The sequence below is a fragment of the Vombatus ursinus genome, unplaced genomic scaffold (genome assembly GCF_900497805.2).
Source record: "Vombatus ursinus unplaced genomic scaffold, bare-nosed wombat genome assembly UNPS02014794.1, whole genome shotgun sequence".
NCBI lineage: Eukaryota > Metazoa > Chordata > Mammalia > Diprotodontia > Vombatidae > Vombatus > Vombatus ursinus.
In genome coordinates, this window is record NW_020954572.1 from 30581873 (window position 1) to 30606584 (window position 24712).

At 38.2% G+C, this 24712-nt stretch overlaps 2 protein-coding genes and 1 non-coding gene across 3 annotated transcripts in view; 2 read left to right on the plus strand and 1 right to left on the minus strand.

Annotated features, from left to right (window-relative positions):
* RYR3 (ryanodine receptor 3) overlaps window positions 1-10383 on the plus strand; it is a 579223-nt gene extending 568840 nt beyond the window's left edge. The window contains exons 103-105 of the mRNA XM_027869916.1: window positions 67-167; window positions 7167-7218; window positions 9328-10383. Coding sequence (XP_027725717.1) covers window positions 67-167; window positions 7167-7218; window positions 9328-9423 — 249 coding nt within the window. The 3' untranslated portion in view covers window positions 9424-10383. The remainder of the gene's footprint in view (window positions 1-66; window positions 168-7166; window positions 7219-9327) is intronic.
* Window positions 4995-5120, plus strand: LOC114049046. Its single transcript, XR_003569832.1, has one exon. It is a non-coding gene; the product is annotated as a U6atac minor spliceosomal RNA (small nuclear RNA).
* Window positions 10384-10424: 41 nt separating the features above from the next.
* Window positions 10425-24712, minus strand: part of AVEN (apoptosis and caspase activation inhibitor) — a 161892-nt gene continuing 147604 nt past the window's right edge. The window contains exons 6-9 of the mRNA XM_027869917.1: window positions 21452-21522; window positions 14346-14441; window positions 11890-12235; window positions 10425-10975 (exon numbers count right to left, since the gene is read on the minus strand). Coding sequence (XP_027725718.1) covers window positions 10857-10975; window positions 11890-12235; window positions 14346-14441; window positions 21452-21522 — 632 coding nt within the window. The 3' untranslated portion in view covers window positions 10425-10856. The remainder of the gene's footprint in view (window positions 10976-11889; window positions 12236-14345; window positions 14442-21451; window positions 21523-24712) is intronic.

Below are 24712 nucleotides of genomic sequence, written 5' to 3' on the forward strand. Positions count from 1 at the left end.
GTAATAACCACTTATAAGTAGGGCCAGCATTGTTAATATTTTTATATCCTCTTACTTTTTTCCTAGACTAAATGTTTCATCTGTGGGATTGGCAATGACTACTTTGATACAACTCCTCATGGTTTTGAAACACATACATTACAAGAGCACAACCTAGCCAACTACTTGTAAGTACTTTCTTTAGATGTGGCATTTTAATAGAGGGGAACTTGGACAAGAAGAGTAGTGATTATTCAGTAAATATTATTAAGCACCTAAGTACTAGGTTCTGGGGATAAAAGTATAAAGAATCAAACAATTAGGTTACTTTCTAATGTGGTATTCTGGTATCAAGTATCATAATAAAGAGCTGATTATAGAATATCTAATTTTTAGAACTGTTAAGTCAAGGAAGGAAAATTTTGTTGCCTGAAAATTCTGTTTCCCTCATTATCATTTCTGATGAAAAGATTAGCTGTCTTACAACCAGTCACAGGCATACCAACCTTTTTTTTTTTCCCCATGAAGGCAGAGTATTGGTATTAGACTCATTTCCTCAGACTGAATGGCCTCAACCCCCAGGCTTCTCATACAAAGATGGAAATAGGTGACTGATTGTTACTAATGAGAGAAGAGTAGAGCAGATATTTCTGTATATGCTGCCATTCCTCTGGAACAAAAATTCTTTTATTTTTTTTGGCTAGGCAGTGGGGTTAAGTAACTTGCCCAGGTTCACACAGCTAGTAAATGTCAAGTGTCCAAGGCCAAATTTGAACTCAGGTCCTCCTGACTCTAGGGCCAGTTCTCTGTCCACTGCACCACCTAGCTGCCCCTGGAACAGGAGTTCTTAATCTCTTTTGTAACATGGACCTATTATTAGTCTGATGAAACCTATGGACCCCCTTTCAGAATAATGCTTTTAAATGCATAAAATAAAATAGATAGGATTATAAAAAAAATCAATGATATCAAAATACAGTTATCAATTAAAAAAAAAAAAACAACAACAAAACCCAACAGGAAGAGATAGGGAAATTCTATTTAAAATAACTGCAGACAATATAAAATATTTGGGAGTCTCCCTAGACACACGCAGTAATTATATGAACACAATTTACAAAACACTTTTTAAACAAAGATAGGTCTAAATAATTGGAGAAATATTAATTGCTTATGCATAGGCTGAGCTAATATAATAAAAATGACAATACTACCTAAATTAATTTACTTATTCAGTGCCATCAAACTACCAAAAAATTACTTTACAGAGCTAGAAAAAATAACAACAAAGTTCATCTGGAGGAAGAAAAGATTAAGTATATCAGATCAAGGGAATTAATGAAAAAAAAATATTAAGGAAGACTGCCTAACAATGTTGCCTAACAGTTAAGTCATGTCTGACTTTTAGTGACCCCATGGACCACAGCACACCAGGCCCTTCTATCCTCCACTATCTCTTGAAGTCTGTCCAAGTTCACATTCATTGTTTCCATGAGACTATCTATCCAATCTTATCCTCTGCCCTCCCTTTTTTGTCTTCAATCTTTTCCAATATCAGAGTCTTTTCCAGTGAGTCCTGCCTTCTCATTGTGTGGCCAAAGTATTTAAGCTTCAGCTTCAGTATTTGACCTTCCAGCAAACAGCTTGAATTAATATCTTTAAGTATTGACTGATTCAATCTCCTTGATATCTAAAGGACCCTCAAAAGTCTTCTCTAGCACCACAATTTGAAAGGCTAACAGTACCAGATCTCAAACTATTCTACTAAGTGGTAATCATCAAAACACTTTGGTCCTGGATAAGAAATACAGTGATCAATAGAACATGTTAAGTATACAACATACTGAAGCAAATGAACACAGTAACCTAGTGTTTGATAAACCCAAAGATTCCAGTTATTGGGGCAAGAAGTCATTATTTGACAAAAACTGCTAGGAAAACTAGAAAGTACTCTGGCAAAAACTAGGAATAGACCAACATCTCACACTATATACCAAGATAAGCTCAAGATGGATTTATGAATTAGATATATAGGTTGATATTATAAGCAAATTATGGAAGCCCAGAAAACATTACCTGTCACATCTTTAGATAGGGGAAGAGTTCATGCCCAAATAAAAGATAGAGAGGAACACAGGAGGTAAAATGGATAATTTATTTACATAAAATTAAAAAGATTTTGTACCAAACAAAATCAGGACAGTCAAAATTAGAAGGAAAGCAAAAAATGTTGGGGGAGGGGTTTATAGCAAGTTTCTCTGATAAAGATCTTATTTCATATATGTCTGTGTATGTACATATATATATAGAATTGAGCCAGATTTATAAAAATAAAGGCCATTCTCCAATTGATAAATGGTCAAAGGATATGAACAGGCAGTTCTTAGAAGAAATCAAGGCTATCAATAGTCTCATAAAATATTCTGAATCACAGAAATGTAAATTAAAACAACTCTGAGGGAAATATAAATTAAAACAACTCTGAGGTACCACATCATAGCTGTCAAATTGGCTAAGATGACAGAAAAGGAAAATGACAAATGCTGGCCGGGATGTGGGAAAATCTACACTAATGCACTGTTGGTGGAGCTGTACTGGTAGCCCAGCCATTCTGGAGAACAATTTGGAACTATACCTAAATGGTCATAAAACTGCACATACCCTTTTTGACTCATCAATACTGCTACTAGGTCAATACCCCAAAAGGATAAAAGAAGAAAGACCAACATATACCAAAATATTGATAGCAGCTCTTTTTTGTGGTGACAAAGACTTAGAAACTGAGGGGGTGGCTATCAATTGGGGAACAGCTAAACAATTGTGATTGTGACAGAATACTATAGTGCTGTAATAAATGATATTGGTGATGGTTTCAGAAAAACCGACTTATATGAACTGATGCAAAGTAGAATGAGAAGAACCAGGAGAACAATGTACACAGTAATAGCCATTGTAAAGATAGTCAGCTGTGAAAAATTTAGCAACTCTGATCAAATACATGGATCTACAACAATTCCAAAGGACTCATAATGAAAAATGTTGTCACCTCTAGGGAGAAAACTGATGAGTTCTGAGTGCAGATTGAAGCACATATTTTTCTCTTTATTTTTCTTGTTTTTTTTTCCCACAAGGCTAATGAAGAAATACGTTTTTCATGATTTCACATGTATTTTGTATTCCTTTTTTTTTTGCCTTCTCAGTGGGTGGGGGAGGGGCAAGAGAATTTGTAATTGAAAACAAAAAAAAAAAAGAAAAAAAAAATTCACAGGCCCCAGGTTAAGAACCTCTGTTCTAGGATATGATCTCCTCCATGGCAGTTTTATTCAACATATTTATTAAGCTGCTCCTATATGAAAGGCATTGTGTAAGAGGTGGTAGGGATAAAAAGGCAAAAACAAAATTAAATCTGCCTTCAAGGGACTACATTGGATCTGAGTATAGAGAGCAACCTGTGCTCAGGTTAAGTAAACAGAAGGTAATTTCAGGAGGAATAATAGCTAACTTTTATTTGTTTTAATGTTTACAAAGTGCTTTTTTACATTATCTCATTGATCTTCACAACAGACAACTATATGACTTAGGTGCTATTATTTATTCTCATTTCACAAGATGAGGAAATTGAGGTTGACAGAGTTGAAGTGACCTGCCCAGGGTCACACAGCAAATAAGTGTCTGATTCAAGATTTGAACTCAGATCTTCCTTACTCTAGTCCAATATTCTTTCCATTGAAAAACACTCAACAACTTAGATGGAGATGGGGAATCAGGAAAGGCTTCATGTAGGAGGTACCCCTGAGCTAAGACTTGAAGGAAGCGAATTGTGGCAGGAGTACATTTCTAGGCATGGGGGATACTGTAGGTGGAGTCATGAAGAGGGGAGACAGATAGTATAGATAACAGTAGGTCAGTTTGACTGGCATGTAAAATAAGTGAATGGTAAAATAAAGCCAGATTATGAAGGGTTTTAATTGCCAGGCTTAAGAGTTTGCTTCTCCTAGAGGTAAATGGGAGCCAGTGAAGTCCTTGAGCAGAGAGTGGCACAACTGAAACTTTCATTTTAGCAAAATTAATTTTGGTAGCTGTGTAAAGGATATATTAGAAAGAAGAGAAACTGGAAACAAAAAGACCAGTTAGGAGCCTACTGCAATAGTCTAGGCAAGAGCTGATGAACACAAACTAGGTACAAGGCAAAGAGAAATGAATAGCAAGTCCTGCCAACTGAGTGAATAGCGGAGGGAGATGGGGAGGAGGGGTAGTAAACAGGTATGAGGAATCAAGGACGATTCTGAAGTTGCAAACCCAGTTGACTGGGAGAATGATGGTGCCCTCAGAAGAAACAGGGAAGTTTAGGGTAAGGGGACAATGAATTTGAGATGCCAGTCAGGCATCTGACAGTCAGCAATATAGAATTAAAAAAACTCAGGAAAGAAATTAGGACATCATTTAAGTAGAGTTGATACTTGAATCTATGTAAACTGTGCCCCTGATCCCATCATCTCTCTCCTCTGACAGTTTGTCCCCTTGATCATTCTCTCAACTCTCATCTTCAGTCTCTTCTCACATGCTGATTTCTTCCCTGTACCTACCCTGGGAGGTCACTGACTATAGGGAAACAAGGAAAGAGAGCCTAGGACATTCTTTGGGGGACCTATACTTCGTGGGAGATGGATGATGATCCAGCAAAAAGAAACTTTCAGACCTTTAGGAGGAGAGAACCAGGAAAGAGCAATATCATGAAAACCCAAAGAGGAAATAAAGTAGTATCAGTAGAGAGGGAGGGTCAGAAGCCAGATTTTAAATCACTGGAAAGTGAATGGGAGATAAGGCAATACAGGAAACAAATGTAAATTATTCTAGGAGTTTGACTATAAAGTGAAGAAGACATATAGGATGATAATTTGAGGGAATGGTAGGGCCAAGTCAGTTTTATGTATAGGGAGACCTGGGAAAAGTGGCAGGTAGCCAGAAAGCATTCAACACCTAAGAAGAAAGGGAATGATAAAAGGTCAAGATCTGTGTTGTATGAAAAGAGAGAAGATTAGCACTCCCCTTGATAAGGATGGAGGAGGTCCTAGTGGCCTTTACAACACATTCGGTTAAGGCATTGCCACCTACTCTGTGGTATCTAACCATGTTTTTACTATCTTTCTCTACAGAAAAATAAGGGGGGAAGGGGACAAGAGAGCAGGGGGATGATAGAGGGGAGGGCAGATTGGGGGAGGGGATAATCAGAAGCAAACACTTCTGAGGAGGGACAGGGTCAAAAGAGAGAATAGAATAAATGGGGGGTGAGATAGGATGAAGGGAAATATACTTAGTTTTTCACAACAGGACTACTATGGAAGTGTTTTGCATGACTATACATCTATAACCTGTATTGAGTTGCTTGCCTTTTCAATGAGAGTGGGTGGGGAGGGAGGAAGGGAGAAAATTTGTAACCCAAAGTTTTAAAAACACATGTGTAAAAAAAATTGTTTTCACATGCAACTGGGAAATAAGAAATACAGGAAATGGGATATTGACATGTATCCTGCCCTACAGGAAAATAGAAGGGGTAGGGGATAAGAGAAGGTGGGGAGAGATAGAAAGGAGGGCAGATTAGAAGAAGGGGTATACAGAATGCATGCCATCTTGGGGTGGGGGGAGGGATAATATGGGGAGAAAATTTGGAACTCAAAATCTTGAGGAAGCGAATGTTGAAAACTAAAAATAAATAAATTAAAAGGACAAGATCCTAGAAGAAATGAGATGGGGAGGGGATTAAGTGGCCAAACAGAAGAGTTGAATGATAAAGACAAGGGCCATTTGAAGAAAAGCAAATTGTGGCAATGTGGATGTTGTTCTGAGACTGAGTATGGAAGGAGGAACTAATGGCAAATGGCCTATGTGTTCTTAACAAAGTACAAGGTAATATGCCGAGATTGAGCTGGAAGAGGAAGAAGGGTTTGGAATGGCCATTTAGAAGAAATAAGGGAAAGAGCAGCCAGCAGTGGAGAAGGTGGCCAGATATGCAGGATCTTCCTAAGAAAGTAATTGCCTTCAGGGCCAGCAAATGGAATAGAGTAAGAGGTGAAGAGATCTAGGATCAATGGTAGTTTGCCAACAGTCATGTAGAGGTTCTAGGGGGCACAGTGGAACTAAAAAACAGAGGAAGATAAGTACTGGGGAGCGGTGGGATTATGGTAGAGAGTTGGGAATGCAGTGAGTGGACATGAACCCCAAAGTTAGAGACAAGTGGGAGCAGGAACTGGGACTATGCCTACCCTACAAATAGAGGGATGGTGGCCTCAGCTTCTAAGGCCTGGTACTCACAACCAGATGATAGTGGTAGGTTGTTCTAAGCATCTGGTTCAGTAAATAACTGATGTTCAGATCTTCCAAACTGAACTCATACTTAGTGCCAGCTTCATTCCAAAATGATGGATAATGAGACATAACCAGAAGCCATTTCCCATATGGAATAAATATGTACCTCTCAATCTCCGAGTTCCCCAAAGCATAGGCCTTTATCTCCCTGGGGTTTGGGATCTCTGATTGTTCTTCTAAGGCTTTCAAATGGAAATGAGTTCCCAAAAGAGCAGATCCCCGAGAGCTAGACTAAACTAATACTCAGTTTTAACTCTGTAGCTGCACCTTAGGATGGAGGGGATAGGTGCACAGCCAAAAGATAGCCTATATATGGAGCAAGCATAAGCTGCTACCTTCCTTAGTTTTGGTGCCCTCACCTTGCCTCAGATCTAACCGAGTCCTCCTTTAAACAAGGCTTTGTGAAAGAAATGTCTTTATAGTATCCTGATGTTTGGTTAATATGGTCATAAACTCTCTCCTTCCTTATCTTATCCTGAGCTTCAATCTTCTACTTCACATATTATCTCTAACTTTTGAGAAAATGGAAAGCAGTTATTCCTCAAAAGAAAGTCGAGTACTTGATTTTTGAGGTTTAATAATTTTTTTCATTTGAAAATAAATTCTTGAGTCCTTAGACCTTGTGACCTCTTGCTGTCCCTTACCCTAGTTGTGAGGGATAAAGAGAAGGTAAAGACGACTTTGGGTTGATGCTGAAGCACACATATTGCTGATGCCTGTCTCTCTTAATGTTTTAGGCTAACTTTGATGTCTTGGCAACATGAATTTCAACTGATTATTTATTTCTCTTTGTTTTTCTACTTTTCTCATCCTTATTTCAGGTTCTTTCTGATGTATCTGATTAATAAAGATGAAACAGAACACACAGGTCAGGTGAGAGAAATTATGTTTTTAAATATCAATCACATTGTCTGCTTAGGCTAATGAAAGTGTGTACAGACACACACACACACACACACACACACACACACATACACATACATTCTCTTTCTTCCCTGGGAATAGGAAAAGACTGCCCAGTTCCCTTAAAACACAAATGAAGGTTGGTTATTCATATATCATTTATCTCTCTGGTTAAGCTCATCTTTGAATACTGAACTTTTTGTGACTATATCTCTGTTGATTTTTATCTTTAAGTGGGTGGGTCTGTAAACTAAGACCTGTAAAGGTCTTAAAATAAGAAGTGTCACTCATATTTAACTTCTTAATCCTCACTATACTAGTTCCTTTTCCTCCATCCATGCTTTCTTCTGGCAAGAAGCATCAGATTCATTTCAGTATTCAATAGCTTCACCTGCTCACTCTGTGCATAAGCCTTAAGAAGCAGTAGCAGAACTAGAGTGGGGTAGAATTGTCCCCCATGGTCGGAAGTGAGAAGAGCAAGCAGGAAGGGGATCACATGACAAAGAATCAGAGCAAAACTGTATGAGAGTATAAGAGATAGACTTAGGGATTGAATGAATGAGGAAATATTTATAAAAGTGCTTCTTATTTGTTAGCCATTGTGCTAAGCTTTAGGATACAAAAAACAAAAGCCAAGACAGTACACTCAAGAAGTTACATTCCAATGGGGGAGGCAATCTGTACAGAGGAGTTTTGGTTTGGAGAGTGATTTATTGTAAGTATAACAACACAATGAATAACCACAGTTCCAAAGAACTCATCATGAAACATGCTGACCACTTCCCGAGAGAGGACTGATGGACTCAGAGTACAGCTTTAAACAACTTTTTCTTTGGCCATGGCTAATGTGAAAATTTCTTTTACATGACTTTTGCATGATATATGTAATGGGTTTTGTTTTTCTTGACTTCTCAATGGGTGGGGAAGGGATGGGATAAAAATTGAAACTGAAAAAATAAAATTGTATTTTATAATATATATTATTATATAATAAATATAAATATGTATTTATATAATAAATTTATATAATTAAAATTAAGAAAAAAAGAAAGCTATCTATTCAGTGAGTGGAATCATAGGGGAGCAAATTGGCATGCCCTTTCTAGTACTAATGGCAGTACTTACTTGATTATGGTTCCAAAAGTAAAAAATAGAGTGGTGTGGGCCCAAAGGCAAGGTGCCTGCCATAACCAGGAGGAGAATGAAACATGGCTAGGCCTTGCTTGAAATAGTAGACCTGTATCACATCAACGATAACCACAGAGAAGTCCCAGTTAAGAAAAGAAAAGAACATATGAAGAATTGGAACATGAGAGGGGGAAAAGATATTGGGCACGTGTGTATGGCAAAAATGTATCTAGGGAAAGAATTTTATGTTTCACAGAATCATGTATGACTAAGTGTGAAGGAAGAATCATGAGAAGAAAGGTGAAGGGAAGAAACCAAAACAAACCCATGTCTAAAAGCCATAGGAAGCTAGCACATATACAAAGAACTAGGTTGTTCTCCACACTTAAGGGCTAAAACCCCAGCATAAGATAAAGTGGTTTCTTGACAGGTTTCAATGTTATACCCTCCCATCAGTCCGGGGTGCCATCACATAACATCTAACCGCACTGCCTTTTGTAGGAGAGCTAGGATACTTTAGATTGTAGAAGGAATAGGAATAATTCTTAATGGTGAGTGTAGGCACAAAAAGTAAAACCTGACTTCACATTCTTGAACCTTTTTGCTTTTTTCTTACCTATGTACAGGCATGTGGGGTAGAGGCATCTGAGAAGAATTAAGGTCATGGGAGTCATCAACGTGGACATGTGATGGGGATAGGGTTTAAGAGGGGTCAGTGTAGCTTAGCACCTCTATTTGTGCCATGAAAATGAACTGATGAGGACTGAGTTACAGGTGGAAAGACCCCATTTGCCCATTATGAATGTCAGTTCCAGCAAAGTTCTATAATGTCCAAGTCTAACCCACAGTGAAAAGAGAAAATACAGATGAGAGAAAAATGAGGGTAATGGAATGCACATATGTGGAACAAGAATTTTGTAAAACAGGTATCCTTTGTTCAAATTATTTCAGGAATCTTATGTCTGGAAGATGTATCAAGAAAGATGTTGGGATTTCTTTCCAGCTGGTGACTGTTTTCGGAAACAATATGAAGATCAGCTCGGATAAGTATGATGAGATAAAAGGAGGTACTACATAACCAGTCAACTCTCTACAGAAGGAATTCTGTACCATGTCCATGTATAGTACTTCAGCAATCATGTTTGAGAAACACCTCTTTATCAAGAACTTGTCATAAATCTCTGACTTTGGAAATTGATTAGGCTTTTTGAGCCTAACAGACCTATGCTGTGAGACTTACAAAATCTATATTTGAAGGAGAGAAGAAACTGTGTCAAAAAACTTTAATTACTTTCCAATTGTAAACAGAGTTAGGTTACTGGCATGGTTTTGAATCCCATCATTCTTTATCAGTTTGGAAACAGTCAAAAGGGCTAAAGAAGATTTTGTCTTAAATGCACAATATCTGAAACTTTAAAAGAACTTGAATATCAAGTGATGATGTCTCCATTTGTTACTCATGGTCTGAACTTAAAAAATGTTTTAACTACAGTCAATTTTCCCCATGGTACTTGCTAGTGAATGTATCCAGATACAGCCTGAAAAGCTTTAAGCAGTTAAAGAAATAGAGAAAACTCAACACTTTATCGACACTGAAATATCGATTAAGTGCCTTAAAACTTCCGTAGACATAGCTATGCAAGTTTTTTATGTTAGGTTTTAGATGGAAAGTTTCATTAATTAGTTGTGCTGCTCTTCTATTTTAATGTATGAAACTGCACTTGAAGGTTATCCATTCTACATGATTCTGTCAATAGCAGCTAGCCAGTAGCTGTTATTAGAAGAAATGTACTGTATCAGAAACTGGAAATCCAAATCTTATGCCAAAATTAAGTAATGCTTCGTGGTCCTTTGTAAGTAGTGAATCTGCTACATTTAGGCGTTTCTCCTGAAATAAAAACGAAGTGCCCCCTGCAATAAAACGTTACAAACCAAACCCAGTATGGCCTCATCTAATTTACCACATACTCTGCCTGTGGCCATAACATGATAACTGAGAGAAATGACATGAGACAGAAAAGATCCAACACCCAAACTGAGGGAAAAAATAGTTTTACCAGCATTTATAATTTATTTTTCCCAAATGCATACAGGTACCAATCATACCTTGTTCTTGTCACATCCTGTTATTCAGCAGCAGCTAATTTGCTGCAAATAAACACTGGGGACTAGATGGAACCTGGATTTTACTCTTAGCAAATGGGAAGCCCATGGGATGGGGGACAGCATTCCACTTGCTTAAGAAAGTTGGGTTATTAGAATACTATGCCAGAAAGAATGATTGGAATGAACCTCTGTAATTTATTATGCCAATTGTTGTCTGAAATATAGAGGGAGGCATACTACCATAACCATGCTGAAATGCTGATTTGGGGGTGTGCTATAAATAGCTCTTCCTGAAGGATTGCCTCATTCATGTCTCTCCCTTTAATCCATCCATAAATAACAGGATAGCTCCAGCCCTGCACACATTTTTTACTTTAAGAAATCATGCTGTCCAGCCAATCTTCAAGCTCTTCCTCAGTAACATTTTTGGACGTACATGGTGGTTGCTCAGATTCCAAACTCTTTTCTTCAGTCGCAGAGAGTTTTTCAGGAACTGGAGAAATAAAAACAACATAACATTTCACTAATCTCTATCTATCTGAGGTGGGTAAGGTTTCCCAGTAGTTTGTTCCATGATATGAGCTGGCCCTCTCTGGTACCTTTCATGCCACATATATAAATACATTTGATTTTTTACTGATACAGATTATTCCTGCCCTCCCCAAATAGAATACCTAAGCAAATGAGGACTAAATTAGCAAGTTATTTAATTCTGGAACTGAGGTTCACAAATTCCTCATATTATTGAATCAACAGGCAGATGATCATTCCTTTCCCTTGCAGCAACCCTGGAAGTTAATATTTTCAATAGGAAAAAGAGGAAACTGCCCCAGGAGTCTGTCCCATTTATTTCCATTGTAGCCGAAACAAATTATTTTCTTACCTGCTATATGCACAAAATAAAAAGTATAAGTCCACAAAAAGCCCATGGCAAAGGCCGGGGAGGGGGTGGCACGGGGGGAGGGGAACAGTTACCAGAAGATACTGGTAGCATGTTCTAATGGAGAAATGTGGATAATGGGTCTGTTCAGGTATATATCTCAAAGGCATGATGGTGAAAAAGACTAGATACAAAAGGGATAGGCTTAGGCTATATGTATCCTACTATACTTTAAAGCATGAGGGGTTTAATTTAAAGCCTTAGGTTGAAGATCATGATCAAGTCTGCAATAGTATTTGGGCTATCTCTACAGTGAGGAGGATGCTCTCAGAAAGGTCAGCTGAGAGTGAAGCAGAGATATAAGCACAAAGACAGATATCGGTATACAACCCTGGATCAATGTCAAATGCCATTAAGACTACGTATGTAAGATGGAATTAGGACAAGCCTGCCTGTTTGCACTAATAAACCAAAATAAAGGAATCAGAAGAGACTAGAGGAAGGAAGAAACAAAATCAAAGGCATACCATTTTCCTCTTGGATCATCTTTCCATCTTTTTTGGCTTTGGGATCTTCATATGTCTGAGCTGTTAGAGTGTTATCTTCCTCTTTTACTGGAGCATCTAAATTTAGCAGCAGATCAAGTTCTTCATCTAGGTGGTCGACAGTTTGCTGCAGTGGTGGAGTGATTTTCTGAAAAGCTTCCGAAGAGCCTGGCCTAGGTCCATCTTTACCCATGGGCACTGGACAGTTGGCAGCATCAGAGATCACATCAGAGCCTGGCCCCAAGGGCCGTCTTATCTGCATACCCAGCCCCTTGCCATCTTCCATTTTCTTTGGTTTCATCTGGGGAAGCTCTAGAGGAGCTGTAGTCTTAAGAACCAAGCACAGAACTGAGTTGACTGAGAGAATTCGTAATACCATCTAGAACCAGCCTACACTTTGTAAGTGGGAACACAACAAGAGGGGCTGCCTGCTGCCTCACTCTCCTGACTAAATAGTACAGTAAAAAAAGCAATTGAGGGGTCTCACGTTTTCTCTAGTACTATGAATACCCATAATCTACTCTTCTACACAGTTTAGTTCCTTTTTAAATTGGCTGAGACTATTTAAATGTCAAAACTGGTTTGAGAAATCAAATGCAAATGCAAATCCATGTGCAAAAATGCCTTAGGATTCATTTAGTACCTATGGTATCTTATTAGGAAATATGAGATCTGAAAGCTCATCTAGTAAAACTTTGTACCTAACACAAAAGTTCTCCTCCCCAACTCATGGTGAGACAGCCATCACTCTAAGTGTTCACTGTCTTAGAAAACAGCCCACTGCACTTTTAGACAGCTTTCAGACAGTTAGCACTTTTAGATAATTAGAAAATTCTTTCTTAAACTGAGCTAGATTCTTTTTTCCTATAACTGGTCCTACTTCTGCCCTCTGGATCCACAGGAATAAGCCTAATAATGCCCCCTCCCCATGCCCACTTCCCCTCCAGATACTTGAAAACAAGTTATCACGTCCCACCTAAATCTTCTCTTCCTCAAGTTAAGTATCCCCATGCAATCAGTATCTGGAAATTATGTCATAAGAAATTATGTCATTACTCATCCTTCTCTGAGGCAGCTCCAGTATATTCCTCAGACTTGGTGCCCAGAACTAAATACAATACTCCATAAGACTACTCTTTCCCTTTTCCTGGCCATTACACTTTAAATTAATGTAGCCTAAGATAGCACCAGGTGGTTTTTTTGTTTGTTTGTTTGTTGTTGTTGTTAGCTGCCATTTCATATTTCTGGCTCATATATTAGGTTTGCAGCAAAACAAAAAATCCTAAATCTTTTTCATGGGAACTGAACATTCCTCTCAAGTCAAGGCTTTCTACACTAACCTGCATACATCCATAAAACATTCCTCCCACCTCAGTTATTGAATCAGATTGAATGGGGTTCTATAAATAACTTACAAAAAAAGGGAAAGGGTTTGCAGCTTGCACTCTGCAATATTTCCATAAGAAGAGCCATAGCTACCTTTGGTAGTACAATGTATCTATTACATTTGTGTTTACTCAATAATGTCTTTATGCATAAATCTTCATGTTATTAAAAAAACTGAATGTCACCCATAAGTCGTCATTGGAAAGATGAATACAGGACACTTCATGAATAATACAAAGATGAGTTGGCCAGTGTTCCACATAGAAGCCATAATCTGCCTCTGTTCTCCTTGTTTTGATTCTCCATATATAAATGTTCCCACATTGATACTATACCAGTCATAATGATCACTATTCAAGTGCCCCTTCAAAGTCATGAGATTTATTTTAAGAGCTTTTTTTTTTTTTACCAAATTTCTAAAGTTCTGTTCTCATAGCTATATATTTATTCTAATACCTTCCCCACTGCAACGGCCTATGTTTTCAAAGAACACAAACAACTTCCTTTATGTCTCAGGGAACATCTTTGCCATCTAGTAGTTCAATGGATAACAAATGTGGTCCCTTGTAAATGAAAGCAGATCTGCTGCAGCATAGCCCTATGTGTCTTCTCATCTTGTCTTCTGCCCAACCCCCAATTACTATCAGCTCTGCCTTCCCAGCTGGTAATTGCTTCTCTTCGGACTAAAGTGAACTTTTAGGCCTTTTTAGGTCAAATAGTCTGTGACTTCTTCCTAACCCTGTGGTCCTCTCCCATTCCCAAAACCCCATTGAAGTGGCAGAGATGATATTCTTTGCAGAGCTTCAAATACAAAGGAAAGAAAAGAGTAGTGCAGGAAGGATCACAGGCACTTGTACCCTTAGCCTCTGGATAATATAAATTATGATGCATGCAATAACTTGTTGATGAAACATCAAGCATCAGAGATGGCCAAAGTGGATTCAAAACAACTGTCATGAGGCATTTACTCTTGGCAGGAGAACTGGGAAGATGAGGCCTCCTTTCTCCTGTTCTTCTGTCCCCAAACCTAAATATGTTTGAAGGAGTGTTACCTGGACTAACTCAGCAGCCACATTCAGCCGGAGTGACAGAGGCAGTTCTTGAAGGGCTTGGACCAGTGACTCATAGTCCACATAAAGGGCTGAGATCTGTAGCACAAAATGGCAGAATGAATATGAGGATTAATAATAACCTTCTGAAAATAAAAGGAAAGCAGGCAACAGGAAGCAACTATATAAATTAATCTCTCATGAGTGATCTTGTTTTGTATTCTTCCTTATTTTCTATCACACCCAAAAATTCATGATTGTCATCTTGGAGGACCTAGGTTCAAATTATGGCAGGACCAAGATGATGAGTACCACAAAATGGTAGCAAAAAAACCTTTTATTAAAGATGATGGAGAAAAAAAGTATTAAAAAGAGATGGTCTGTTTCTAGCAGCAGGAGAAGTCCTGGCAAAAGTCCCTGGCTGTACAGGAACCTCCTGGCATCACTGGCTCAATCACAATCCAGATGACAACTTCATCAAGTCAATCAGAAGCTCCCTTTTATCCAGACTACTTTTCAGTATGCAAGCCTCACAGTCCCATAGGACACAGAAGCAGTTGTTATAAATAAAGTTGTACTGAGGCCTGGTTGGGGACAGACAGCAGTTACTACTTTGTTGAGCATTAGCTGGGTTTGGATGGCAGACAGCTGGGACTGAGAAAGAATCTTTGTATACCCTATCCTTCCATAAAAAATCTTCCACAAATGGTTAGAATGGTCAAAGTCGAAATTACAATGAAAACATACATGTGATGAATAAGCCCACTGTATCTATCAGGCTTGTTTCTAGTCCACATAGTTTCCCTTACTTGGAACACCCTTCCCACTCCTATCTGAATCCTACTCCTCCATATGACCCAACTCAAGTCCTACCTCCTCCATGAAGTGTTCTACCATGATTTCTCCTTCCTATGAAGTCACATCAGTTACTAACTGTTGTGTCCCTTTGGCACTTATCATATACTACCCTTGAAGATCTTTTATGCTGTTGTCATATCACTCATTAATTCATATTGTTATTTAACTTTTTTATGTATATCATATTGCCACCTAGACTGTAAGCTCTTTAAGGGTAAAGACTAACTGTAATGTATCTTTGTATCCCACATAATACCTAGAACAGTGCTGAGAATATACTATTCAAGCATTTAGATATTCAGTGGATGAAAAAAGAGAGTAAAGAATTTGAATAAATTTAAAATAATCATTTTTTCTTCTTTAAGACAAGTTTTCCTCTAGAAATGTATGAAAGCTCCTGGTTTAAGTTATGCAATAATATTTTATGGGTATCCCAAGAAAGATCCTGAATCTTTGACTCCCCAAGCATTCATGTCCAAAGGTACCACATTACACATGGAATACAGTTCTTTCAAGTGGAAAGCACCACAGGGACTCTACTGTGCCCCCTCTCTTGGCTCAGATCTCCCTCCTGTCAGGAAACCCCCATCTGAAGAATCTTAATGGGCCTAGTTGCTCAACTCTCTTTTCTATTTCACCTCTCTTTTCTCTTTATCCTCCCCCCAAATCCCTGTATCTCTGGGGTATAGAGAGAGGAGGACAGGAACAAAAGCAAAAGAAAAAAGAGAATACTTAAGAGAATTAAATAATTTTAAAAGGTCATCTATACCACACACTCATAAGCAAATCTGGATATCCTTCAAATATATCAAACAGTCCACTGAATAAGACTTCCTATATCCACCCATGCAGCTTTGCACTGAGAATTCAAGAAATAAAGCAATCTGGTTACATACATCTCAGTCTTTATCATCCAAATAGACTGTGCTCTTTGTACTGAAACCCTCAAAAAATATTTTAATATGATGCTATGACTTCTGGTCTGTGGTGTTTATTTAATTTCCTGTTTTGAGAAAGTTGTCTTCAAAGATCAACTCAGGAACCAAGTTCCTACTCAAAGCATTTCCCAGTTCCCTCAGTTATTAGTACTATCTTCATCTGCAAATTCTCTTACATGTTTTATCTCCCTAGGAGAATGTGAATTCCTTGAGAGCATGGACTGGTTTCTGGTTTTTGCTTTGTAGGCCCTGGTCTTGGCCCTAGAATACAGTTTACACTTAGATGTTTGTTGATCTTCTATGACTCTTTCCAATTACTCTCAATTTCTTCAGAATGCAGAATTTATACTCTATGCAATTCAACATTTCTTAAGCACCTATAATGGGCAGCTAGGTGCACAGTGGATAGAGCCCCAGGCATGGGGTCAAGAAGACCTGAATCCAAATCTTGCCTCAGATACTTACTAGCTGTGTGACACTGGGCAAGTCACTTAACCCTGTTTGCCTCAGTTTCCTCATCTGTAAAATGAGCTAGAGAAAGAAATGGCAAACCACTCTAGTATCTTTGCCAAGAAAATCCCAAAAGGTGTCATAAAGAGTCGGACACAACTAAAATGACTGAACAACAACGGGATCTCATCCTGAGCTGGCACGAAGCCAAGAGGGCATAAAAGATATAATGGGGGACTGCCTCATTCTTATTAGCGTGTGCAGAATGATCAACTGATGTAAATCCTATGTGGATTTTGAAGCACATATAGACATTCTGTAACTGGTTCCAGTCTGCTTCCCGCATAGTGAATAGGAGCTTCTATGATTCACTGCAGCTGCACAGCTGGAACTTAGAGTGTATTCAGATGGCACTAGTTGACCTTGTCCTCTTTAGTTGACTCTGGCTGATGGTGCTCAGGTGAGAGAAGAGAAAATATGCTGCTGTGGGAAAAGGCCTCAAGCTTTCTCCATCCAAGGCCAACATGTGACCCATGGAGACAAACCTCAGTTCTTTGTGTCAGCATTTGTTCTTTCATTTTAGGTGAAGGATATTGGAGTCTATGACTTTTTTCAAAAAGTCAAAGAATCAAGTCCATGCAGGGTTTTTCAGCCAGCCAGTCTAGCTTTGAGGCCAAGAGGAATGAGGAATGACATTCAGGACCTAGGCCAAGAATAGCTGAGACAGAGGCTCATCTGTCACCAATGTCTCATTTGGACATGAACTTAGTAGAACCAAGTGCTACGTAGAAACTTTTTTAAGTTTGAGCCTGCTCTCTTCAGGAACAAAAGGTAGTATGGGGAACAGTATTCCCTCCCGGTTTTGGGAGGAAATGATTATACTTCTTGCTAGATCTTTCAATAGATGATTTCCAAGGGACAGAAAGACTTATATAAACTGATGGAGAGTAAAGTAAGCAGAACCAGAAGAATGATTTATCCTCAAACATCAATATCATATAAACAAACAACTTTGAAGACATAAAATGATGAATAATGAAATGAGCAGAGGAGCAGGAAAAAATAAATTATATAATAACAAAACCTTAAAGACAAACAACACTGAAAGCTATAAGGTGCAGAATGAGACCCTCACATAAAACATACATATATACATATGTGTGTATATAGCTAATGAGGGAATTTGTTTTGCTTTACTAAGTATTTTTATTAGAAAGAATTTGTTTTTCTTTTGCCTTTTTTTCACCTATATGGGACAGAGGTGGGAGGGAGAGAAAAGAAAAAAAAAAAGGAATCCTTGATCTACAGAACATATTTCTATAATACTATCACTCCTGTTTCTCTTTCTTTTATGCTCACTTGAACTCTTTCCACCATGCTTTACAGATTCACAGATTTCCATAACAGTATATGCTTTGAAACAATGCTACCTTCCCAACTGCCTATGAGATCTGTTCCTTTTGAATAAGGTTATACCCTTCTTTGACAATATACTCATGTGTCTTAGACTACCCAAGTCTCAGAGATACCAACAACATTTATTAGAATATAAGCTCCTTGAGAGCAAGGGCTATTTGTGTTTTTTCTTTGGGCTTTCAGTCCTTATCTCAGCACATATTATGCTTAGAAAAATTCTTAATTACCTCCTAATATTAAAATCAAAATTTGACTTCATTACTCCTATGTTGATATATCAAAAGCATAAATCCCAACCATCTCTTGTTATTTTTTCTGAGAATTACTCGCTAATTTCTCCATTATAATTCTTCTTATTGTGCCATGCTTATTACCTTCCATAGTATCTTTTGCTTATAGATAATGGTAAGTAGGTGATGGAGTGAAAAGACCTGAATTAAAATCCTGCCTCAAACATTTACCAACTATATGACCTTGGACAAGTAATTAAGCTCTCTCAGCCTCCATTTCATCATCTGTAAGACAACATACCTCAAAGATTGCTATGAGGATCAAATGATATACCATGTATAAAGCAGTTTGCAAAGTTAAAGTGCTTTATAAAATGCTATCCATTATTCTCTGGGCATTTTCTTCCTTTCCTGAAATTTCAGTTTAAAGCCTTCTTGTTCAACAAGCATTTAAGTGCCAACTATGTATAAGGCACTATGCTAAGTGCTGGAGAATGCAAAGAAAAACCAAAAAAAAAAAAAAAAAAAAACCTTCTGCTCTCATGGAGTTCATACTCTAAATTAGGAGAAAAGATGCAAACAAATGTGTATGAACAAAATATACACAGAAAAAGTTGGGGGCAATCTCAGAGAGAAGGCACTAAGATTAGGGAAGACTGGAAAAAGACTTCTTATAGAAGCCTTACCTGAGACTTGAGAAGCCAGGGAAGTCAAAAGCAGAGATGAGGAGTGGGAGAATTCCAGATCTAGGGGCCAGCCAGTGAAATGCCCAAAGTCTAGAGACAGAATGTCATGGTGCAGGAACAGCAAGGAAGCTAGGATCACTTGGTGACCAAGTATGTAGACAGAAGTAAGTTGTAAGAAGACTTTGAAAGGTAGGAAATGGCCAGGTTATAAAGGGCTTTAAAACACAAACATGGATTTTAAAACTGAAAAGGAATATTTTTTTTCATGTGGTCCTGAAGGTAGGGAATTAATGCAGTTTACTCAATGTGGGGCTTAAGGGGAAGTGGTATGTTTACATCTGTACTTTAGGAAGATCAATTTGACAGCTGAGTGGAGGGTAGATGGGAGTAGTGAGAGGTCTGAGGTGGGGAGACCAACCAAAAAGCTACTGAAATAGACCAAGCATGAAGTGATAAGGGCCTACACCAGAGTGGTGGCAGGGTCAAAGGAGAGAAGGGGATGCATATAATGGGACTTGACAACTGGTTGGATATGGAGGTGAGAGTGAGGTGTTGAGAATGACGGCAAGCCTGGGTGACTAGAAGGATGGCCGTACCCTTGACAGTAATAAGTTAGGAAGAGGGGAAGTTTGTCAAAAGGCGGCAGTGGGAGATGAAAGACTCTCAGAGGTCAAGAGAGAGGTTAGGACTGGACAAACAGATCTCAGAATTGTCTGCATAGAGATAATTGAATCCATGAAAGCTGATGAAGTCGCCAAGAAAAATAATGTAGAAGGGGAAAAGAGGGCACAAGATAGAGTTAGGCAATATGCCTATAGTACGATTTAGTGGAAGATTCAGCAAAGGAGACTGAAAAGGAGCAGTCAGGTGGATAGAGAACTGGGGGAAAACTAGAGAAAAGACAGTATCAAGGAGAACAGCTACATTTTCAAAGGCTGCAGAATGGTGAGAAAGAAAAAGGACTGGAAAAAAGCCATTAGATTTGGCAAATAAGAGATCATTGGTATCTTTGGACAGAGCAGTCACTACAAAGGAAGAGACTGAAGCAAGACTGTAAGAGACAGTAAGAGAATTAGGATGACAGAAGGAACAATCTATTGGAGAAGAAGGAATGGAATGGGCTCATCTCTTCATGTATAGAGGTTTGCCTTGGCAAGGGGAAGGACTACCTCCTTATGTATAATGGGGCAAAGGAAAAAAATTTCAGAAGGCATCTGAGTGATGTGGGATGAGAAGGGACGAAGAGAGAGATCCTAGCGAATGGCCTCAAGTTTTTCAATGAAATATGAGGCAAGCCTCCCAATTGAGAAAATGGGGGGAGCGAGAACTCTAAAACTGATCTAAAAACTGATTTTTAGCAGTTTCTGCCCTTTAATATGTTCCTCTGTCTCCGTAACTGCAGAAGGACATTTTTATGATGGACATTTTTCTTTGTTTCATGGCTTGCCATTGCCAAATAATTCATCATCATCCCCCCTACACCATATATGGTATTTTCTTTATGCAAAATGCTGTGTGATCATTTCCACAATCGATTTTTCCCTGCCTATATGACAGGTCAGCATTGCAGCATGGTAGAGCTGGAATTTAGAGCCCTCACCTCTGTACCTTAGACTGTTAAATGAACCAGTACAATCCTTCTAATGCTCTTAGAAAATTCTATGACTAATTATCAGATAACTATATTCTAGCCCTAGAAAGAAGTATGAGATAAGTAGCCCCTGATAATTTACCATGTAGTCATTACTGAGATACCTTCATTTGAAAGAAAGAAGAATACCTGTTAACAACCTATATAGTGAGGTTTGGTAAAACCCTATTTGACAAATTATCGGAGCTCTGTGAAAGAAAACTTTAGTGTAGAAAAAAAGCACAACACTATTAGGATTATTATAACACATTAGGTATTGGAACCATTCATTGAAGAACATTAATAGCATTTTGTGCTAACATTATGTCATAAGTCTCTATATAGACCATAGGCAAAAGAAGATATGGACTGCATTTTAAGCTACTGAATTATTTTATTCCGGCATTGCTTTAAAACATACAGGAAAAAGACATTAATGTATTTGGAAGGAGAGCCACTCACATGCATCAACCCAAACTTCTTTGAGATCAGATCTACCCTTTCAAATTATGCGAATAATGGAGGTCTTTTGGTTTAGTGGTCCAAATAATTCAAGTACTTCTAAAAGGTATACTTTTGTCTGAAGTAGTAGGATTAATGAAGTAATCTGTACTTTTCCACTACTTGGGCAGCAAGATACAGTAAAAAAGAATACTGGAAATAGAATTGGGAGACCTGGGTTTGAATTCAAGCCCTGGGCAAGTCACAACCAATCTGAGCCTGTTTTCTCATCTATATAACTGATACAATACTTGTATTACCTGTGGTTGTGAAGAAAGTGATTTGTATACCTTAAGGCATTAAATTAATATTAGTAATTATTTCCACATGAAGAATCAGGTTAAGCAAGTAAGTACCCTTGGGTACATTAACATTGCATGAAGAGAAAAATCCAACCTACTTGTTTAGGAGATGAAGCTTCAGTATCCCATTCTTTTTCTTCTGCAAAACGAAACTGTGAGAAGGAGTCACCTGCAGACAAAACAAACAATGCAATTCCAATTAAGAAAGCCAAAGAAACACTTCTAATTCAACAAGTTGCTTTTTTCTCCCTAAAGCAAAACTCACATTTCCAAAAAGTCAAACTATGTGGAATTCAATTCAATTCAAATATATTGGCTCATTACCAAAATTCAAATTCCATAGCACTTGTTTGAACTCCTGGAGAAAGATTTGTGAACCTATAAAATGAAAATAAACAATGCAAGTACATCATTAAAATAACTGTTGGGGCAAAGGATACAAATAATGAAAGAACAGAAATGGTGAACTAGAAGGGGGCAAGGAACAACAGGTCTAAGATAAGACCGAGGAGTAGGCTCAATAAGAATTAGAAAGTTGGAAAGACAGGAGATTATGAACAAAGAAGGAAAGTTCAGAATTCAAGGTGTTGGAAGAGGTGATTTCAAAGGATAGTGATTTTTAAGATGTAGCTCAAGTAGGATACAGTCAAAGATTTATAGTGACTGAGAAACCACGAGGTAAGAGTGTTGGAATAATCAAGAAGAAGAATTTTAAAGTCACTGAACAGCAGAGGACAAGGTAGAAATGAAGACTTTGAGCCAGGTGCTACAAAGGATATCCTAGAAGTCAATAAATGACTACAAGAATGGAAAGCAACTGGTGGAATAGTCACTCTGAAGAACTGCAAAGAAGTTTCTTTGAAGGATGGTGATAGAAAAATAGTCTAGAAACAGAAAGCAAAAAATATGTTGTCTTTTCCTCTTGGCCACGTGAAGTAGGAAATGGAAAGATAATGATTGGAGTTGTACATTATCACCAGGGGGGAAGCCAGGTTTTAGTTCATTTGAAAAGGAAAAAAAAATCCAACGTATAAATATTTATTTTTACAGTGACATGAGGATAGCCAAAGGGAACTCCAGGCCTGACTCCCAGTCTTCTGCTATTTTCAATACACCATGTTGTCTTTCACACTTCTTTAGTGCCCCTCAATATCGTCTGGCACAGCATCTCTGCCCAGCAGAGAGCTCAACAAACTCTAAGTACTCAGTAACAATTTGCTGACTGATCCGCCACAAAATAAAATCTTATCATGGAAGTGACCACGGATTCTTGAAAGTTATGCCAGTGAATCAAAAGATCTCTACAAGAGTTGTGTGATAATGGAAAAGGCCTTGAGTCACTTTCGGCAAAGACTGGCCCTATTGTCCAAGGACAAGCCTAGCTAAATAAATAAAGATTCATCACCAACATGCTGGCCACAAAGTGATAAATTTCAGAATCACTCTCAGTCTTGTGCAAACCACAGTAATTAAAGCAGAGGGGGAAAAGGGACAGAATTCTAAGAATCACAGTTTTTGGAATGTCTAAAACCATTAAATAAATACTCATGCTCTAAATGTAAAATCCTTCTCTCTGAGTGAACACATTACTAGATGAACTGAATTATATCAATATTGATACTCTCACTATACATGTAACCAAAAGATACAAGAAGATGCAGGTAAATGGAAAAACGATTTATAGGTTCTGTTGAAATCTAGAGGTTTGGGGTGCTGGGACCCCAAAATCACGACACATGGGTCCTACCAGAAAGAACTCGACCCAAGTATTCTTTCAACCAAAGACAAGGTTTATTAAAGATGAGACATATAGGCTAGACTCTTAAGGAATCTGAATATTTGTGATGATCCGAAGGAGAAGAGGGCATAAGGAAGTCTCAGCCCCTAAATAGCATCCAGGATGGATCTTATATACAGAAAGACTTTGGGAGGGATTTAGGAGTGGCCAAGTAGTTTGGGGTGACCAGAGGAGGGGCTGGAAGAAGGGGTGTCTTTTTTAAATTTTTTATTAATTTATTTTGATTTATCAACACTCACTTCCATATGCTTTTGAGTTTTAAATTTTTCTTCCCTTTCCTCCCTACCACCCTCCCCAAGATGGTGCACAATCTGATACAGGCTATACATATACATTTCTATTAAACATATTTTCACATTGGTGATGTTGTAAGTAAAAATTAGAACCAATAGGAGGAACCACCAGAAAGAGGAAACAAAACTCAACAGAAGAGGAAAAAAAAATAGCAATTCAACTCCCATAGTTCTTTCTTTGGATAGCATTTCTGTGGATAGCATTTTTCATCACAAGGCCTTTGGAGATGTCTTAGATCCTTGTATTTCTGAGAAGGGTTAACTCTATCAATATAAGTTATCACACAACATGGCTGTTACTGTGTACAAAGTTCTCCTGGTTCTGCTCACTTCACTCAGCATACAAGTCTTTCCAGGTTTTTCTGAGGTCAGTTCATCATTTCTTATGGTACAATAGTATTCATTCATTCATTCATTCATTCATTCATTCATTCATTCATATACCACAACTTGTTCAGTCATTCCCCAATTGATGGGCATCCTCTCAATTTCCAATTCTTTGCCACCACAAAAAGAGCTGCTATAAATATTTTTGTACATGTGGGTCCTTTTCCCATTTGTACGATCTCTCTGGAAGACAGCCCTAGAAGTGCTATTGCTGGGTCAAAGGGTATGCACATTTTTACAGCTCTTTGGGCATAGTTCCAAACTGCTCTCCAAAATGGTTGGATCATCTCACAACTCCACCAACAATGCATTAATGTTCCAATTTTCCCACATCTTCTCCAACATTTATCATTTTCCTGTTTTGTCATGTTGGCCAATCTGATAGGTGTGATGTGGTACCTCAGAGTTGTTTTGATTTGCATTTCTCTAATCAATAGTGATTTTGAGCATTTTTTCATATGACTATAGATGGCTTTAATTTCTTCATCTGAGAACTGCCTGTTCATCTCCTTTGACCATTTATCAATTGGGGAATGACTTGTATTCTTATAGATTTGACTTAATTTTCTATATATTTTAGAAATGAGGCCCTTATCAGAGAGACTGGTTGTAAAAATTCTTTCCCAATTTTCTACATGAAGAAGGGGTATCTTGATGGGAGTGGCCAGTAAGCTGGTGTGGCTGGGGGAAGAGTTTAGGGAGGATCTTGAAGATGGGGTGACTGGGGGAGGGTCCTGGGAGAATCTCCACGGGAGTGTCTGGGAGGTTGAATGGGCCATCTGAAAATAGACAATGGAAGGCCAGGTTTAATTAGGGTAACAAAGAATTGGGAGATTGGGTCCAGGCATGAAAAGGCCAGTTGAGTGGCCTTTTACAGCCTC